Source organism: Saccoglossus kowalevskii, chromosome 22 (genome assembly GCF_978046115.1).
Source record: "Saccoglossus kowalevskii chromosome 22, keSacKowa6.1, whole genome shotgun sequence".
NCBI lineage: Eukaryota > Metazoa > Hemichordata > Enteropneusta > Harrimaniidae > Saccoglossus > Saccoglossus kowalevskii.
Genome location: NC_140662.1, coordinates 29,018,749 through 29,038,245, shown reverse-complemented (window position 1 = coordinate 29,038,245; position 19,497 = coordinate 29,018,749). Strand labels below are relative to the sequence as shown.

At 34.6% G+C, this 19,497-nt stretch overlaps 1 protein-coding gene across 1 annotated transcript in view; it reads left to right on the top strand.

The window, feature by feature from the left end:
* Positions 1-19,497, top strand: part of LOC100372733 (band 3 anion transport protein-like) — a 67,143-nt gene that overhangs the window by 32,905 nt on the left and 14,741 nt on the right. Inside the window, exons 6-16 of the mRNA XM_085495555.1 lie at positions 3,430-3,824; positions 4,665-4,735; positions 6,204-6,382; positions 6,842-7,022; positions 7,591-7,726; positions 8,208-8,382; positions 14,284-14,646; positions 14,815-15,010; positions 16,248-16,460; positions 17,515-17,663; positions 18,638-18,832. Of these exons, the coding sequence (XP_085351681.1) occupies positions 3,430-3,824; positions 4,665-4,735; positions 6,204-6,382; positions 6,842-7,022; positions 7,591-7,726; positions 8,208-8,382; positions 14,284-14,646; positions 14,815-15,010; positions 16,248-16,460; positions 17,515-17,663; positions 18,638-18,832 (2,253 nt within the window). The remainder of the gene's footprint in view (positions 1-3,429; positions 3,825-4,664; positions 4,736-6,203; positions 6,383-6,841; positions 7,023-7,590; positions 7,727-8,207; positions 8,383-14,283; positions 14,647-14,814; positions 15,011-16,247; positions 16,461-17,514; positions 17,664-18,637; positions 18,833-19,497) is intronic.

Here is a 19,497-nt window from a genome sequence, read left to right as displayed (position 1 = left end):
CCACTCATTGGATTTTAATAATACTTTTAAAGAGTACTCATCATCACATTTCAATGAACCTAGGACTATACACCATATTAGTTTTTGATAAATATTTATGCTTCTTAATCACCTAATTAACATATTTAATTAATACTGATATCTCAAGTATTGATCATCACATTTGAATAAAACTTGGTACATAAATGCTCTAGGACAATAGACAGCCTTATTAGTCCCCGTTCGGACGCAGTCCGAAAACGGGGACTTATGTTTTGCCCTGTGTGCGTTCGTGCGTTCGTGCGTCCGTGCGTCCGTGATCACCTGTATCTCGAACATGCATGGACCGATTAAGTTCAAACTTCACTCATACATCACACATTATATGGGACATATGCACATGCATTTTTTTCATGATCCGATTAACGATAGCCGAATAGCGGCCATTTTAAGGCCGAAAATGCATCAAAATCGCACATTTTCACCATTCCGGACCCGGATCTCAGTTATGCATGGACGGATTTTGTTCAAATTTGGTACATACATTAAACATAATAGGACCTTGATGCACGTCATTTTTTTTTTTGGATTGGGTTCGAAATGGCCGACTGGCGGCCATTTTGTTTTAAAGAATTCAGTTCTGGATCCGTATCTGAGACATGCTTGGATTGATCGAGTTCAAACTTCACACACACAAGGTACATCATGTCACAAATATGTATGTGCATTTGTTTCATGATCTCATTAACGATAGCCAAATGGCGGCCACTTTAAGGCCGAAAATGCATTGAAATCGCACATTTTCACCATTCCGGACCCGGATCTCAGTTATGCATGGACGGATTTCATTCAAATTTGGTACATACATTAAACATAATAGGACCTTGATGCACGTCATTTTTTTTTTCGGATCAAGTTCGAAATAGCCGACTGGCGGCCATTTTGTTTTAAAGAATTCAGTTCTGGATCCGTATCTGAGACATGTCTGGATTGATCAAGTTCAAACTTCACACACACAAGGTACATCATGTCACAAATATGTATGTGCATTTGTTTCATGATCTGCTTAACAATAGCGGAATGATGGCCATTTTAAGGCCGAAAATGCATCAAAATCACGTATTTTCACAATTCCAGAACCGGATCTCAGTCATGCATGGATGGATTTTGTTCAAATTTGGTACATACATTAAACATAATAGGACCTTGATGCACGTCTTTTTTTTTTCGGATCAAGTTCAAAATGGCCAACTGGCGGCCATTTTGTTAAAGAATTCAGTTCTGGATCCGTATCCAAGACATGTCTGGATTGATCAAGTTCAAACTTCACACACACATGGTACATCATGTCACAAATAGATATGTGCATTTGTTTCATGATCTGCTTAACAATAGCGGAATGATGGCCATTTTAAGGCCGAAAATGCATCAAAATCACGTATTTTCACAATTCCAGAACCGGATCTCAGTCATGCATGGATGGATTTTGTTCAAATTTGGTACATACATTAAACATAATAGGACCTTGATGCACGTCTTTTTTTTTTCGGATCAAGTTCAAAATGGCCAACTGGCGGCCATTTTGTTAAAGAATTCAGTTCTGGATCCGTATCCAAGACATGTCTGGATTGATCAAGTTCAAACTTCACACACACATGGTACATCATGTCACAAATAGATATGTGCATTTGTTTCATGATCTGCTTAACAATAGCGGAATGATGGCCATTTTAAGGCCGAAAATGCATCAAAATCACGTATTTTCACAATTCCAGAACCGGATCTCAGTCATGCATGAATGGATTTTGTTCAGATTTAGCACAATGTGTTGTACATATGCAGGTGCATTTCGCTCATGATCTGCTTTGAATGTATATGTCACTCAAATATGAACGGAACGGGGACGTGTCATTGACAATGACTTGTTAATTTTGGGTTAAAATCTGTTCATATTAATTCTCTAATTAGCATAATAATTAATATTTTTTTGGTTCTAATCACATTTCAATGAAACTTGGTACATTGTGCAGACCTTATTAGTTTTACACTTAAATCTGTTCATATTAGTTACCTTATTTGCATAATTAGTTTTCTGCGTTTCCATCAACATCTCCAATACTCTCAGCACACGGGAGTTCTTTCTAAGCTTTCTTTGATTATTATTTTGTATGTTGATGTTGATTTAATTTATCGGATTTTACTTTTATATTACATTAAAACTGTGGCTCACAATTATATTTTAAATTTGCTTGCATTTACGCAAGATTATAAAAAAAATTATGTTGTAGTGTACAAAGTATTATCACTTTATTCCATATAGGCACAGATGCAGAGAACAAACACAGCTTCATTGAGTCTCATAACTCAATGCTTTAAATGCATTTTATCACTTTATTCCATATAGGCACAGATGCAGAGAACAAACACAGCTTTATTGAGTCACATAACTTACAACTGACATGCAAAATCCTTTAAATGCATCTATTTGCGTTATTCCATTTATAAACACAGATGCAGAGAACAGACACAGCTTTATAGAGCCACTCATATTATTAGTAATAGTAAATTCATGTGCTGGGCTTCTGCTAATTCTTAACAAGTCATCATTGGCGAATTGAATTTAGATTTGGTGACATAAAAATTGTCATTTTTGCCAGCCATCGCTAAAAACTTAATTTCAAACCTTGAAGAAAATAGCCATCATTTAAGGTTGGCTACCATTAAAACAAATATTATTAGAATATTTTGCTTGTAAACTATGACCTGTAAGTTATTTGCAAAATTTGTGGTTCAGAAGTTGTTTTCATCAAGCCAAATATAACCAAATGTTTATGTAAATTGGCTGTTATTGAGTTTGCAGCATCTTATGTCATCAAGTCCATTGAATTCAAAACTGACAAGATTTTATGTTGTCCAGATAAAAAATAATATCAGACATGCACAGACACTAGTGAATAATTTCAGTTCATGGCTCATTTCACTACATATTATAAAAGACTTTAAAATAAGCATGTAATACAACTTTAGTAAATTTGTCATACATTATGTGTGATATATTTTAATCTTATGCATCTTGTTTCAGAATCTTCTGATCTTTTGGAAAACTTGTGTTGTTTAGTATCCGCACAAAATTTTTGTTTTCCAAATTGTTTCTAAATTATATTTTGAATCGTTTCGCGAACAATGCCACGACTTATGATGTTTTTACCTAATTGATATTGTCAAAAGACTTTATTCTGGATATTATACAATGTACACCTCGCTACAAAAATTGTTTTATTCCAGTAAGGCAGTAAAGAATTCTGTATTCCAAGAGATCATTCAATTTTAAGATCAAATCTAATAAAAAATGAGAAAAAGGAATAGTTAAGGATATTATGGAAAGCATCCAAATGAATCTTTAGACCCACTTTAATGCACACTCATCTGATTGTTTACTGTTTTATATAGTTCACTCTCGGTGGCGAACCATTGAACCATGACAAGATACTTGAGAGAGACCAGAGTGTTGAGTCTGAGTTAGGAGATCGGAAAGATTCTGCTGTACTAGATAATGAACCAGGTGTCTCTGGTGTTCATTCTGTGGACGCCAAACCAGAAATAAAAGATATCAAGTCAGATACAGAGGAGGAAGAAAAGACAAAGGATGGTAGTGGCGAGGATGACAATGATGATAATAAAGTGGCGAAAGAGGATGATGATGATGTGGCAAAGAGGAAAGAGGCTGAACAGGAGGAAGCTAATGATGAACTTTTAGAATTAGAGAGCCTTGATGTTATGACACCACGTATAAAACATAAACGCAAGCACAGACGCAGACATAAGCGACATTATAAAGTTCCAGAGTATGTAGTGTTTTTACTTCTTCTGTGTAGGTGCTAGAAATCCTGAAAATAGTATCAGTGTTAAATTATTATTAAAGAAAAGTTGTTGCTACTGTAAACTCTGTATTAGAAGCTTTGGCTTTTATTGAAATAGTATTATGCAACACAGGGGATGTGGCTAATGGAGCATTTACACATATGAGAAATGGTAAAATTTGGGTTCTTAATTGTTCAGAAGGAATGGTTGCGACTTCTATTAGGAATGCAGCTTCTAAATTTAACACAGATGAACATAATTTAGTTTTCAAACTTAGCACAATGAAATTTGAGCACTGATAGACATCATTTTAGTATCACCGTCCATTAAAAGTACCATATGAATATTTTATCTGAAAAAGGTGCAATCCCACATGTCTCTGTGATGTAGTTTTTGATTGAATTCCCTAATCAAATTATTTCACTTAATAAACCTACATTTTCCCCATATGGAAAGTTGTCAATGTTGTCCTAAATCCGAATTATAGAAAACACAAAAAATTTGCAAAATGGTATGTATGCTATTTTGACCAAAATTTAATTGCAGCAAGGCAGATAGGTAGGGCATTGAGCAGTTGTCTTTGTGGCCTCTATGTATTTGTATTTATTTTTTATTTGTATTTATTTACACTAGATAATATAAATGAAATTGTACAATATTAAATTACATTATTCATATGTAAAGAGAAACAAATGTAGGTAGCAAATGTATTTCAAGCCATGCTTATGTTATGGCTCATGGACAGCCATTCTGTGTTTACAGACATGTACGTGTCAAAAGCAAAATTATGAATGAAATCATAAAATATTATTATGTTGTTTCAGAGTTGTACTCTCCCAAGAAGGAGAAATGCACGAGGATGGAAGAGACCCGGATGCGGAATTTTTAATTGCCAGTAAGTCTTTGTAATAAAAACAAATATTAAACACATGTACATTTGTACCTCAATGGCAGGAGACATGTTTTGTTATGCCTTTCTGATGTGACACATACATTGTTAGGAAACTTTTTTTCAGTCCCTGTTTGAAAGTTTAAGGAGAAATGATGGCATGGGAACAAAAAATAAATCTGGGAAGTTTTTTATGTTCTTTTTACAATTAGCCATTTGAATGTATAATATAAATAATAATAATACAGTTTTATTACATCGTAATGAAATTACAAATTCATTTTTGGCTGAACGTAATAAAAGGTAAAGTAAAAAGGTAAGTAAAAAACAGAACGTTAAAATAACATAAGATTAGGTAGTAAAAAATTAATGTAGTTTGTGTTTTTCAAAACACACTTTCAGATACCGTGTCACATGTCTAATTAGTTTAGGATTGTTAGTATTAATAATGACAATAAACTTGTTGATGTTGTTTTCAGACTGGAAAGTGGGAATTTCCTTAGTAAATTCAGCATACATAATATCCCTTTCATCAGTGTAATAGCTACAGTCTGTAATAAAATGAACTTAGTCTTCAATACTGTCGCTCCTACACTTATCACAAATCCTGTTCTGAAGTGGGATTTTAGGTCTCTCATGTCATATGTATATGGGTCACCTGCCTTGATTTTAAACTAGTTAATTCTGATTTCCTTGATATAACTCAAAGCATTACCACTATTGGGAAAAACTTGTTCAATTTCCATAGAAGCAAGTGTGGCTACTGTACCCAATTTTGGTACAATCTGCATACTAATTTCAATAAGCTCACTTTATCTATCCGTAAGGTTGATCTGTGATTCAGACATTCTCTAAAATATATTATATATTCTCTGAAAGCTTAGATATACCCGTAGGTGAATACAGTAATGCCTATGTTGAATACAATAATGCTTATGGCCATACTGGAGTTTGTTCAAGTGATCAACTGATAGCTAGCTGGCTTTTTTGTCTTTTCCAACTCTTGAAAACTCTAGTTTTGAACACTTTCAGTCTTGCACTATTAGTTTGATATCTCATATTGAGGTTGGTTTGGCCTAACTTGTTCCACCTGCGTAATGATCTACAGACACGCAGAGCAATCCAATCAACAACTTAGTTGGCAGTGTTGCTGTTTTGGTGTTTGAAGTGGTAGTGATAAGAAAAGGTGTGTTACACACAACTGACAACTTTAAAATAATGTTAAAATTGAAATGAAAAATTGTCTTGAATGCAAACAAAACACAACAAATTTCTCAACCAGGGCCAACACCAGAGGTTGATGGTGTAACCATCTCTTTACTAGAACGTGGGAATGTACATAAACACCTAATTCACATATCATTCTGACCTGAAATCAATCCAAGCAATTTGTTTGAAAAGGAAAAATTTACTAGTATACACAAAATATACAAATTGAATAAACTGAAGCTCCATGACTGAATCCTCTTTCTAGGCCATCGTTTGGAGAATGTACCTGGTATGCGTAGACACTTGATTCGTAGGGTCAGCTCTGTAATGCATCCAGGTAGAAGACGTGAACATTTATTTCCCCCTGAAGAAAAAGAACCTTTCAAATCAGCATTCAATTTTGGACTGAAACTAAAAAAGAAATATGATCATCAGCCTCATGAGGTAAGTAACAAATTAGTGTTGAGAAATTAACTTTTTTTCCTTGGTCTTTTTTTGCAGTCATTCACAACAGTGTGAATATAAAGAAATATTTCTTTAATTAGTTTTATTTTTGAAGAGAAACCAGTGTTATTCACATGGATTCATTTTAGTAGTCCTGATGTGCAAAATTGTCATGATTTGCTCGAAATAGCTGACTCAGAAATATAAACAACATGCAAACCTGTGTTTAGATTTGGAGACTGGTTTACATGTGCATTTGAGGTTGGCAACAAAAACATTGTCCAGAAATGTTTGCCTAGCACAAAAAATAAAAACAAAAAAAGGTTTGTATTTTCATAATGAGTTGCATTTATTTATAGTTTTATTTTATTTGCCAATAAAATCCTACAATTGTATCAGCCTAACGAATCAGTGCAGCCTAATTTTATATACTGGTAAAAATGCTCTTTATGATTACAGGTGTTTGTTGAGTTGGATGAGCTCTATAAAAACACAGATGGACAGATGGCATGGAAAGAGAAAGCAAGATGGATCAAGTTTGAAGAAGATGTAGAGGAAGGAGCTGATAGATGGGGAAAACCTCATGTGGCGTCAATGTCATTTCATAGTCTACTAGAACTTAGAAGAGGACTTGAACAAGGTTTGTCACTGATTGATTATCTATGATATTAAAGTCCGGGTAAGAGCCCAGAGTCCTAAACATGGAAATTGCCAAAAAAATAGTGGTGGGCCTATGCCCAGACATCCCCAGCGAAAACATGAAAATTCACGAAAGTTGACACCACGCAGATCAAACTGCGACAGGGGATAGAATGGCGAATAAAAATATGCAACAGAAATAAATGAACAATATGCAACACTAGAAGTAAAAAAAAAAAAAATAATGTATTGCATATAATGTGACAAATAGACCAGAAATAATAAAAATCAATAGAAATCAAGGAAGTCAACTCTTTATACAAGTCATTCTGTGTTGTATTCTAAGCTTTACTCTAAAGAATTTAGATATAGAATAGTTTTGAATGCAAGCTATGATAGCTTTACTGAATGTTATATTTGTACTGGACTCTGATCTATTCTATTCTATTTCCACTTCCACTTCCACTTCTACTTCCACTTTCACTGGGATTTGCTTGTACCTGAAAATGAATGACACAACACAACATGTGCTAAATAAAGTCACTCAGATGTACTCTATTCTGTTGTAGGTACTGTTTTACTTGATTTGGATGAGAGAGATATTTCTGGCATATCATATCAGATAGTGGAACAGATGATTGTATCAGATCAAATAAAAGAGGAGGAAAGAGGTGACGTATTGAGGGCATTGCTCATGCAGCATAGGTATGTGAATATTGGGGGATTCATGTGTAGTTGCATGTTGCATATAAGGCATGCGGTAAATGTATCACTTTTTATAATACATTAAATAAAATATTACACACTGTATTGGTTGTCAAGAATATTATCTTCCAAGTCATAGTTTTAATTTGGTAAGAATATGCTACGAAATAACAGACATAAACTCAGTGGCATTAAAAATTGTTTTTGTGTTTTTTTGACAGCAAGAATAACACTAGATATGTTATGTGTGTTTTCAATTCATGTTTAATACTCATTTATCTCATCTGTTTATTTTTAGTCATGTTACCCCAAAACAAACACAGTCTTCTCAAAAATGAGTTTTTGAAAATTTTGGGCCTAATGCCTAGGTTTGATAAGTTTTATTCTGGGTGCAGCTTTCAACATTTTTCTAGAAAAAGACTAACTTATTCTATTTTATACTAACTTTCATTACACTTGCTGACTTCTGCTTACTTTTTAGACATATAAAGGAAACGCCAGGTCTGTTTAGAACCCTTTCATCATCCAGTCTACCTTCACTCAAAATTTCAACTTCAGATTCTGCTAAGAATCTCGAAAAAAACTTCAGTTTTGGTCGACTACGAAATAACAAGTCACATTATGAAACAAAAATTGACATTGATGGAAAGATTGTGGTAAGTAATGTGTCAAATACTCTATGCATTCTGATGGCATTCCCTAATGAAACCTAATGAAAATGTGTTTACAATGCATTATAAATTTGTGTGGTATCAATGTGTACATTTGTTAAATGTATAAAACTTTGGCTAACTGCTAACAAAATACACTTTTGCCTAGTAATGTTTCAAACATATAGCGTGTCACATTGGCATGTAATGGAACCATTTTTTTTTTTTTTTTTTTCAACTTTTTATTAGTCTTTTAAAATTTTACATTACTGGAAAATACATGTCTCTGGCATTATATAGAGCTATAGTAACATATTTTGATCTACTACAATCCATGGTCAAAAAACAGAATTGTTAACACATAAACTTATGTTGTCAACTTTAAAAAGTTACCCCATTTTTTATTGTGAGCAGCTAATTTATTTTTCCTATCAGCAATAGCAAATTCAATATTTTGTATTGATTGAACATATCTTTTAAAATCTATGAAATCTGGTTTATTTTGTTTACATTTAGATATGTACACAAATCTTTTGCCAAGTAGTATGAGGAAATTTACAAGACAAGACGCTTCAGGGTCTCCTAAAATAATTTGCCACTGTTTTGGTCTATGCTGCATTTTTAGTTTATTTCCCCATAGCATGAAAAAATGTTCCCAAAAGAATTTCACATATGAACATTCACAGAAAAGATGAACTAATGTTTCATCTTCTTTTTGACAGAAAGTACAAAGAGCGTTTTCCACTCTTGGTGGCTTCATTTTCACTAAGTTTATATTGGTAACCAAGATTTTATGCAATATTTTGAATTGAAAATCTCTTAGCTTACTATCAATAGTACATTTAACTGGTAGCTGATAAAATTCTTCCCAACAATCAATGTTAATTTCAAACAGATGAATAAAATAAATTTCAGTCCTTGGTCGGATAAAGATACTGTTTATCATTTTGTGATAAACATTCCTTGTTGTACAGTCTCTTAATTTTAATGATTCATCTCCAAATATTAAATTAATATCTTCAACATGGTTTACCTGTGTGTTTACTATCTGCACCTTTGGGATGGCGTTCACCAAACCAAACCATCTCAAAATTGATGAACTGGGAACACCTTTATTTTGGATATAATTCCAAGTCTGTTTTTGTCCATTATCTTTATACATCTGTTTGACGTACATCAAACCCGCATTTACAAATTCTGGGTAATATACTGATTTTCCTGCTACAGTTATATTTTTGTTGTTCCATATAATTGATTCATTTACAATTTTATTGGTTTTTGTGGGTGGTATCTCTATCTTAATGTCTGTCCATGTTTTCAACATTGTATGAAGAAAACCTGTTATTTTATGTTGTAATTTATCTATATTAAAATTACATTTCAATAACAAATGTATGCCTCCCAATGGTTTCAACATTTTGTCTAAGAACAACTTCCAAGGATGTTTGATTGACTGGTCGCAGTATCTTCTTATCCAGTCAATTCTAATTGCTTTATTTACTGTAAATATATCAGGCATATTTAACCCTCCTTTCATTTTACAGCCAATAGATGTGTGTCTCGCTATCCGATCTAGTCCTCTCCATAGAAAATCGTAAAGAATTTTATTAATTTCTCTCAGTTTAGCTTTAGAGACATCCACCATGCTTAATAGATATTGCATTCTAGAAATTCCTAATGTTTTAATTATCTGAATTCTACCTGCTAATGTGAGATCTCGGGTTTTCCAAAATTTTAAACAAGTTTTGAGATTTTCAATTGGTCGTGCTGTATTTAAGTTGTTTGCCTTTACATAGTCGTAGGAGACATAGATTCCAACTATTTTTATTGGTTCTTTAGGCCATTTCAACTCCCATGGCTTTTGTTTACTCTTTCTCAGTTTGCCAAGCCACATGGCTTCTGATTTTTCAAAATTTATTTGTAGCCCTGAAATATCTTTAAATTTATTTAAGAGTGTGAATAAATTTTTAGCAGACATGCTATCTTGCAGGAAACAGGTTACATCATCTGCAAATGCTGCATTCTTGATTATTAATTTTGATCCCCTTGATATCTTTGTTGCTACGCAATGCAATCAAGAAAATATCTAAGCTCAGAATAAACAACGCTGGAGAAATGCAATCCCCTTGTCTAACCCCTCTTCCCAGATAGAAATATCCAGTAGATGTACCTTTGTTCATAACACAGCTGCACGAGTTTTTGTACAGGGATCTGATCCATTGAATGAAATTTTCTCCGAAGTTAAAGGCTTTTAGTGCTTTCAGCATGAAGCTCCATTCTAGACTATCAAATGCCTTTTCAAAGTCGATTGAGATGAGAATACCTGGCATTTTCATATTATCTGTATATTGCATAATATTTTCTACCAGTCTGATGACATCCCCGATGTATCTATTTTTCACAAAGGCCGATTGTGTTTCATTTATAATTTATGGTAATGTTTTTTCTATTCTCCTTGCCAAACATTTGGTTCCAATCTTGTAGTCTGTATTTAATAGTGCCACTGGTCGCCAGTTTTTAATATATCTGCGGTCTTTTCCCTTTTTTTCAAGCAAAATTATTACCCCCCGTCTTTGCGATGGTGAAAATTCACCTTTTTCAAACCCGCTGTTTAGTGATCTAACCAGATATGACCCAAGGTTGGCCCAAAAAGTTTTGAAAAATTCAACTGTGAGTCCGTCATTTCCAGGAGTCTTATTATTTTGTAATTCTTTTAGTGCACTTGCTGCTTCTTCTAATGTAATCATACCCTCGCACTGTAGTGCTTCCTCCCTGGAAAGCTTTGGAGTTTCTAGATTGTTAAAGAACAAATTTTCCTGATCTTTATTTGTTTCATTCACTGGTTGAATTTTTGTTGAATACAAATCTTCATAGAATTTTTTAATTTCCTTATTAATTTCTTCTTGTTTACTGAGAATCTTATTATTTGTTGTTACTAATTTGTTAATTTGTGTTTTAAAACAATTTGATTTTTCCAGTGCCAAAAAGTACTTATTATTTTTCTCTCCATACTCATACCAGTCACACCTCGATCTCACTATACATCCCTCTGTTATATGGTCTAGTTCTTTTTGGAGTTCATCTCTAGCTTTTTGACACTCTTCTGCAATGTCCTCTGTTGGTTTAATTGCCAAACATTTTTCCATCTCTTCGACTTTTAATTCTAGTTGTTTAAGTTTTTCCCTTCTTTTTCTGGCCTTCTTTTTGCTATATTTCATTGTGAATTCTTTGATTTTAAATTTGGCCCAGTCCCATTGTATCCCATGGTCTGTAATTTCTGGATTATTTAGCCAAGTATCAAGATTTTCTTTGATATTTTCTGTATATTCCGAGTCTCTAAGTAAGCTATTATTGAGCTTCCAATATGATGGACCCTTTTTAGTCTCTTCCCACTGGAGGGATAATGTAATAGCCGAGTGGTCTGAACACACACATGGCTCTATGTTGGTTTTTGAAATGTTAGATTGTAAATTGTCATTGACCAGAAAATAGTCAATTCTGCTTTGTACAATTCTGGGTTTAAACTGTTTCCATGTGTAGGCCTTAACCTTTGGGTTCAATATTCTCCAAATATCAATGAGATCAAACGTTTCTATTATTTCCTTCAAAATCTGGACTGAACGATTCCAGGGATCTGGGTTACCCCCTTGTCTGTCAATGTCAGGATCCATAGTTACATTGTGATCTCCACCCCAAATAATATGAAAATCAGGATCTGAAATAAATTCTTTAAGATGGGACAGCAGGTCTTTTAGAAACAAGATGTGACTAACTTGATCATTTGGTGCATACATGTTCACAAGTATTATTCGTTTCTCTGCGATATTAGTGTCCATAATAAGAAATCTCCCTTGGGGGTCACTAATACTCTTATTTATACTAAAATCTACATTACGGATTATGGTAACCACTCCTCTACTTAAGTTAGTACCATGTGAAAATTCCATGTGGCCTCGTATCTGATTACGCCAATATTTAACTGATTTACAAGTGCTATGAGACTCTTGGAGCATTATTATGTTAGATTTGCTATCCCTTGTCCATTTAAATATTTTCTTTCTCTTTTTATATCCTCCTATACCCCTCACATTGAGGGACAATATTTTTATACCGACCATTTTACTTTCTTCACATCATTATCTCTTTTTGCTAATACTTTCTTTGGATTCCAGATGACATGTATATTTCTGACTCTTTTTCTCATTAACTCAACACAAATTATAACAAACAAAACACTGCAACAAGTCCCCCCAGAAAAACAAACTCCCACAGAAGCCAAAATGCCCCTTTTAATTTTTTGGGCCATCCCGACTTCTACTCCAGTTAGTCTCGTTTCAGACCAGGGTAAGAAAAGTCCTAGTATCATTAACAGAACAACTGGATTACCAACTCCTACCCATAACTGTCCTGATAGGTAACTTTTAAAACAAAACAGCAATATTTCTAACTACTTAAAGATCAAACACTCAGCAGAACTGACCTTACTTTTTACAAGTCCATGTAAGAGTTCGCCTAATTTTCAGATGTTTTTTCATAACAAACAGAAAAGTTTACATGATTAAACTTCTACTCCATTCGATTCGATGATGTTCTTTGTATTAGTCCTTGTGCAAACGCCCGTCGATATAAAGCTTACCATTTATAAACCTTGGTTTCTTCCCCTGTTCATACGCTCTTTTCATGACGTCGGCGAGCTTTCGTTTTTCTTTGTAGTCTCGTGAACACAAGTCTTCTGTTGCAAAGATTTCGGAGCCTTTTAACGCCTCTTTTGCTTTTCTCAGCACTAGTGTACGTTGTGGTCTCCTCATAAACTTAGCAATAATCTGGCCTGGTGGACCGTCCCTTCTGCTTTTGTTTACTGGGGTCACCCGATGTGCGTTCTCAATCATGTCCCCAGCGTCCACGAGTCCAAATTTGTTTTCCAAAATTCCCGCCAGTGTTTCTACGCAGTTCTCTCCGGGTGTTTCCTTTATACCGCCAAATCTAATGTTGTACCGGCGTGAATATCTTTGAAGACTGAGATTGTCTTCTCTGGATTCTTGGAGCTGAATACTGATAACCTTTACTGCGTTTTCTAGTTCAGATATTCGTTTCTCAGCCGCGGCGTGGCCATTACGCAATTCTTGAATCTCCTCGGTGGTGTGGTCAAGTGAATGTTCAAATTCACCCTGTTTTGTCGCCACTTGCTCGATTTGCTCTTTCACTACATTGTGTTCTCCCGCCACCTTGTCTATCTTGATTTCCATTCTCTCTAGGGTAGATTTCACAAAAGTCTCAAAATCGATGTCGCTGTGCATTTTTACTGGCGATGGTCCGTCATAAGTACTTGTACTTTCACTGTCGTTTCCAGATTCGTCTTGATCACGTGATCTGGTCGTCGCGTGGGCTTGGAATCTGAGCGGTGGCTGTTGAGATTTTGTTGTCGAATTCCCGGTCTTCTTCTTAGATTTCATTCTTGAGCTTGTGTCTGTTTGTCGACGTTACTTTAGTGAATCGAACAGAGTTGTTGTTAGAGTGTCTCCGTTACGTTTTGCTGTAGTATTTTTGGGTACTCCCGGAGCGACTACTCAGAGATTACTTGCATGTCAGTGACCTCTGACCTCTCTCGTAATGGAACCATTTGCATTAACCAATTTTGTATTTTTATTTATTGTAAACCATTTAATTATTACTGCTGGAAATTTTTGTGAAGTGTTTGGGATTCATGAAGATAAAATTTTGCAGAAGTCACTGAGACTCCATGTTGTAGAACCCAGAGATATTTTCACTGCTACAAATGTTTGCCATTTTGCAAGTCATGAAATTAGAGTGCTTCACAGTATTTATTATTAAGGTATAGATGCAAGTTTGTGGGCATTCAAACCTGTATATTTTGATGTTTTCTGATCATACTTTTGTTGATTGCAGAACCATGTTGAGGTGAGCTCACCACTTTTAGCATCACCACTACGCGGCTCAACAGCTAACAACAATCTATCTGATACAAATACTGCCTCACAGTCTAAAATTAAACGTGATACTAGTAAGCAAAAGGGCATCATGAAACAGATTCCACCTGGTGCTGAAGCAACGACTGTCCTTGTGGGAGCTGTTGATTTTCTTCATGCACCCTGTATGGCATTTGTACGCCTTGCACAGGGTACTGTGCTGGATAATTTCACTGAAGTGCCTTTGCCTGTTAGATTCTTGTTTGTATTGCTGGGACCTAGTGACAACTCAATGGACTACACAGAAATTGGGAGATCCATTTCAACCTTGATGGCCAATGAGGTAATGTTAACAAATATTTCTTATTTCATTTTGTTCTCTTTTATCAACTAAAATGAAATCAAAGTCGTTGTATTTTTGATGTGTTCAGAATTAGCACATGCAGACTTATTGAAATGTGCAGTAGATTGAGCACTATGAAGTGAATCTATACATATTTTTCTCTTACAGAGTTTTCACAAGCAAGCATATGAGGCTGACCATAGACAGGATATTCTTGATGCTATTAATGAATTCTTGGATGAAAGTATTGTTTTACCTCCTGGTGACTGGAATAGAGATACATTATTACCCATAGCAAGAGTGCACAGAAAGAAAATGAAGTGGAAGCAGATGTTAAAAGAAAGGGAAGAAAATGCCTCACGAAGTATGATACTTCAATATATATATCTACTGTGTTTCCAATTGCTTGGTGGGGGGGGGGTCAAATTAACATTGAATCACTTTAATGCACATGTTTGATGATATTCAATTTATTTTTGACTCTCTTGTGCGAAGCACACAATGGAGTCTTTGCAGTTAGTCTGTCTTCACAATGTTTCATTAATTATATTAATATTTAATCAAATTTTAGTCAAGTTTGCGAAGTTTAGGTTTAGTAAAGGGTAAGGTATAGTTCAATTTATATTAATATAATTGTACCATACCTTCCCCCGATACTAAACCTAAGCTTCGTAAACATTTCTATGTTCAGTCATATTCTATATTCAAGTTTTGTTTAATTAAACTTAATTAAAATGCAATTCTATGTTTTATTGCATTGTAATTGAGTTTAATTAAACTCCAATTGAACTCAACCCTATATAGGAACGCGTTTTAATCGAGTTTACAAAAGTTAATTCAATGTGTGGCGTCACAACTACTGTTACACCAGTATGTGCTTGTCTGTGTTTGTCCGTTCCACTGATATCTCAAGAACTGTATTGTGGTTTTTAGTTAAACTTGGTACATAGATACTCTGGGGTAATGCGCAGATTTGATTATGGTTTGGTTGAAATTTATGCATATTAGTTACCTTATTTGCATTATGATTAGCTAATTTTTAGCTGTTCCATGACTGTTCCACTGATATCTCAAGAGCCATTCATTGGATTTTGATGAAACTTGGTACGTAGATGCTCTGGACTAATGCACAGATTTGATTAGTTTTGGGTGAAAATCCATGCATATAATTAACCTAATTTGCATAATGATTAGTAAATTTTCGTCTTTTCCACAGATATCTCAGGTACTAATCATCACATTTCAATGAAACTTGCATACATACATAGGACAATGCACAGACAGATCTGTGAAGTATCAATTACTAATTTGCATAATTAATCAATTTTCAGCTTTTGATATTCCAAGTAGTATTACTTCATTACTTTTCAATGAAACTTGGTACATAGATGCTGTAGAACAATCCAGAGACCTGATTATTTTTATGTGTGCGAGATTAGATTTATAGAATATACATGTCCGCTTAACATGAAGCGCAGGAGACATTTTATTAGTTCACCCATTTCTTGTTTACCGATCTTTAAAACAATCCAAAAATGATGCCTTAATTAAAGTATTTTCGATATATGATGTAAATTTTACTTCATCTGATTTTCCTTTAGATGTGACACGCAGAGATTCCAAGCATCCTGATAATATCGATCCACTTAAAAGAACCGGTTGTTTATTTGGTGGTATGGTTAATGACATCAGAAGACGTTTTCCCCGATATTCAAGTGATTTTAAAGATGCCTTTAATTTACAATCTTTTGCTGCTGTGATATTTATTTACTTTGCTGCTCTTTCTCCTGCCATCACATTTGGAGGTCTTCTTGGTAAGTAAGAATAATTTCATAAATCAAATCATTATATTTGGAATACAAAACTTGTTCAGGCTGTGAGTGAAATTCGTTTTGTTAAAGTGAAGAATAAGCTATAAACAAGCAGACATTCATTAAAATAGGAGGTTCCTATGAATCATTTTTTTTTATGGTGTCGACCAAACTATGCACCTTGCATGTGAAGCAAAATGCAATGGTCTGGAGGGTTCTTCCAGCTAACAAAAAAGCTGTTAAAAGTTCACAATAGGTAGAGCTTCTAATGTCCGAGACGTGGTTGGTTCATAATTGACAAATGACATAAGCAAATTATTTTTTCATTGGTATATAATTATTCAAGGTGCTCAATGTACCAAGTTTTGTTTATGAAATTGAAGTGCAGCACACATTCACAGTAAGACTATCAGTATAGCCAGTTTTATTTGGTGTCTCATGCAAGACTGTAGGTCAAATAAACAACATGCTTTACAGTTCCCCAACTTGTCATCATGGCTCTTTCCCCGTTGTCAGAATATGAGGGAAGTTCTGGTAGGTCTGCAGGTCCTCAGGTGGCTGAACAGTTCTATCCTTGACCTGCATACCCTATTGCACTGCTGACAGGTGAACTGGGTCGAAGACACATTCTGGTCAGCTGCCTCCTTTCTCCTTTTCATTCCATCTTCAGCATGGTTTTGTTGCATTTTCTCAAGGGTCTCTGCATCCCACCTTGTCAAAGTTCTCCAGTTGGCTCTGCTATGTTTTCCCAGTCCAATTCAGGAATGTCAGTCGCTTTGAGCTGTTGTTTTAGCTGGTCTTTGTAACGCTTTCTTTGGAGCACCTATGGAACATTACCCTAGGCAGAGTTCGCTGAAAACAGCCTTTGGCATTCTGGTGTCTTGCATCCGTGCCAGGTGACCTGCCCAGCGCAGCTGTCTGGACATGAGCATGGCCTCAGTGCTGCAGATGTTGGATCGCTTCAGAACCTTGTTTATTATAAAATCCTGCTCTTGCCTACTCATTTACTCTAATATTATTAATCCATTTAATATTTGTTTCTTTATTTATACTATAGGTGAGAAGACTGATAAATGGATGGGTGTAAGTGAAATGGTAGTAGGTACTGCTGTCTGTGGTGTTATATTTGCTCTATTTTCAGCACAACCATTACATATAATAGGAGCTACAGGTCCTGTTCTTATATTTGAGGAAGCAGTATATCAGGTAAGTTAATTCAGACAACTGGTTCGGGGAGATAAAATTGATTGAATCCCAGAGTACATTAACATAACCAGGCTGTGAAGGTCTAAAGACAGTACATACTAATTGAAGCTGTTTCTTGAATGAATTTGTTGTGTGATACATCTTGTTCAAGTTGGAAACTCCAGTCAATGAAATTGCTCAGCTTGGTCAGTATACCCAATTGTTTCAGATACCTGTGTCTGAGTGCTATGGAATACATTAATTGTTTCAGATACCTGTGTCTGAGTGCTATGGAATACATTAATTGTTTCAGATACCTGTGTCTGAGTGCTATGGAATACATTAATTAACTGTTTATCCACAGCCATATATGACGAAACTTTTTATTATGTTTATATGGTTTATATACGTTTATAAATTAAATAAACTCCATGATGTTGAAACACTGGCAAGATTACGGCGTAGTTGCCACAAAAACAGATTGAAGTAGGAAGACATACTTGTCCAAAACACCACTCAGCAATACGATGAATTTAACAAAATATTTACTAATTTACATGAAATGAACAAAACAGAAAATTTCAAAACAATCATCAACGTATCAGATATTCATTTACTGAAAACACTAATCCAATACATTGATTGTGTAAACTTGAAAAGAAGCATTTAGTAACTTTATTTGTTTGATATTTTTATTTTAATTAATTTGTTTATTAATTTAACTCTATTATTCAGAGCCTAAAGAGATTGTAGTTTCTTTACGGTGATAATAAAGTGTTATTGTTGTTGTTATGGTAACTAATGTTTGTAACTATTGTGACTATTGAAATATTATTTTGTTCTTCTGTCACTACCTCGTGTGTTTTATATTGATGCTACGCCTAGATTTGCGTAATACTGTTAAAAAAAAAAACTTGGACAAAAACATTGTTGAAAACTGTATTTCATGTGAATGATCTTGAATAAATAATCCTGTAATGATTTTCTTCTTTCAGTTTTGTGAAACCAGCAATATAGAGTTCTTGCCATTTCGTGCCTGGATCGGTATATGGGTGTTTCTCGTTACTGTCATTGTAGTGGCATTCGAAGGAAGCACCTTGGTTCGATATTTTACAAGATTTACAGAAGAGATATTTACTGCATTGGTATCTCTTATATTTATATTTGAAGTATTTAAGAAACTTGCATTGGTATGTATCGATATGTTGCATTATTACACATCACTGGACAAATGCACCAACATATGCACCAACACAAAGTGTCTGCCCTCGGTTTGTGAATTTTAACATTTTCAGCGTCTTTGTTTCATTCACACTTGTTCTGTGAGGTATCAATACAATGATTCTATATACTGGATTTTGGTTGCACCTTACATTTTTTAGTGATAATAAAACCATATATGCTCAGTCCATTACAGTACAGCAACAACTGATTGCATCACAGCACTATATAGCCAAATGTACACTCCTACATTGCTGCTAGGTGACCGCAGACATGGACTGTGCTTTGCTGTTGTGTGTTGCATTTAACATTGCTCCATTTCGAGCAAGTTTTCTTTGTGGTGTTGTTAGAAAAAAAATCAGTCCCACACCAATGGTAAAGGATGAGATTTCCACAACTCGTTGGGAATTGTTGTCTGGCACTGAATTAACAGTACTGGTAGTGTTGACTTTGTGAATATAAGGGTTAGGTCATTCAACTTAAATTAACAGCATGGATAAATTCAACACTTTTGTTTCGGTATTGCCGTACATAATTCACACTCTACATTACACCTGTTTTTGAATTCATTTAAATTGTTTCTTTATGGTTGGGAGAAGGGAAATTTTCATTATTTTCTTGAATTTTCAAAAAT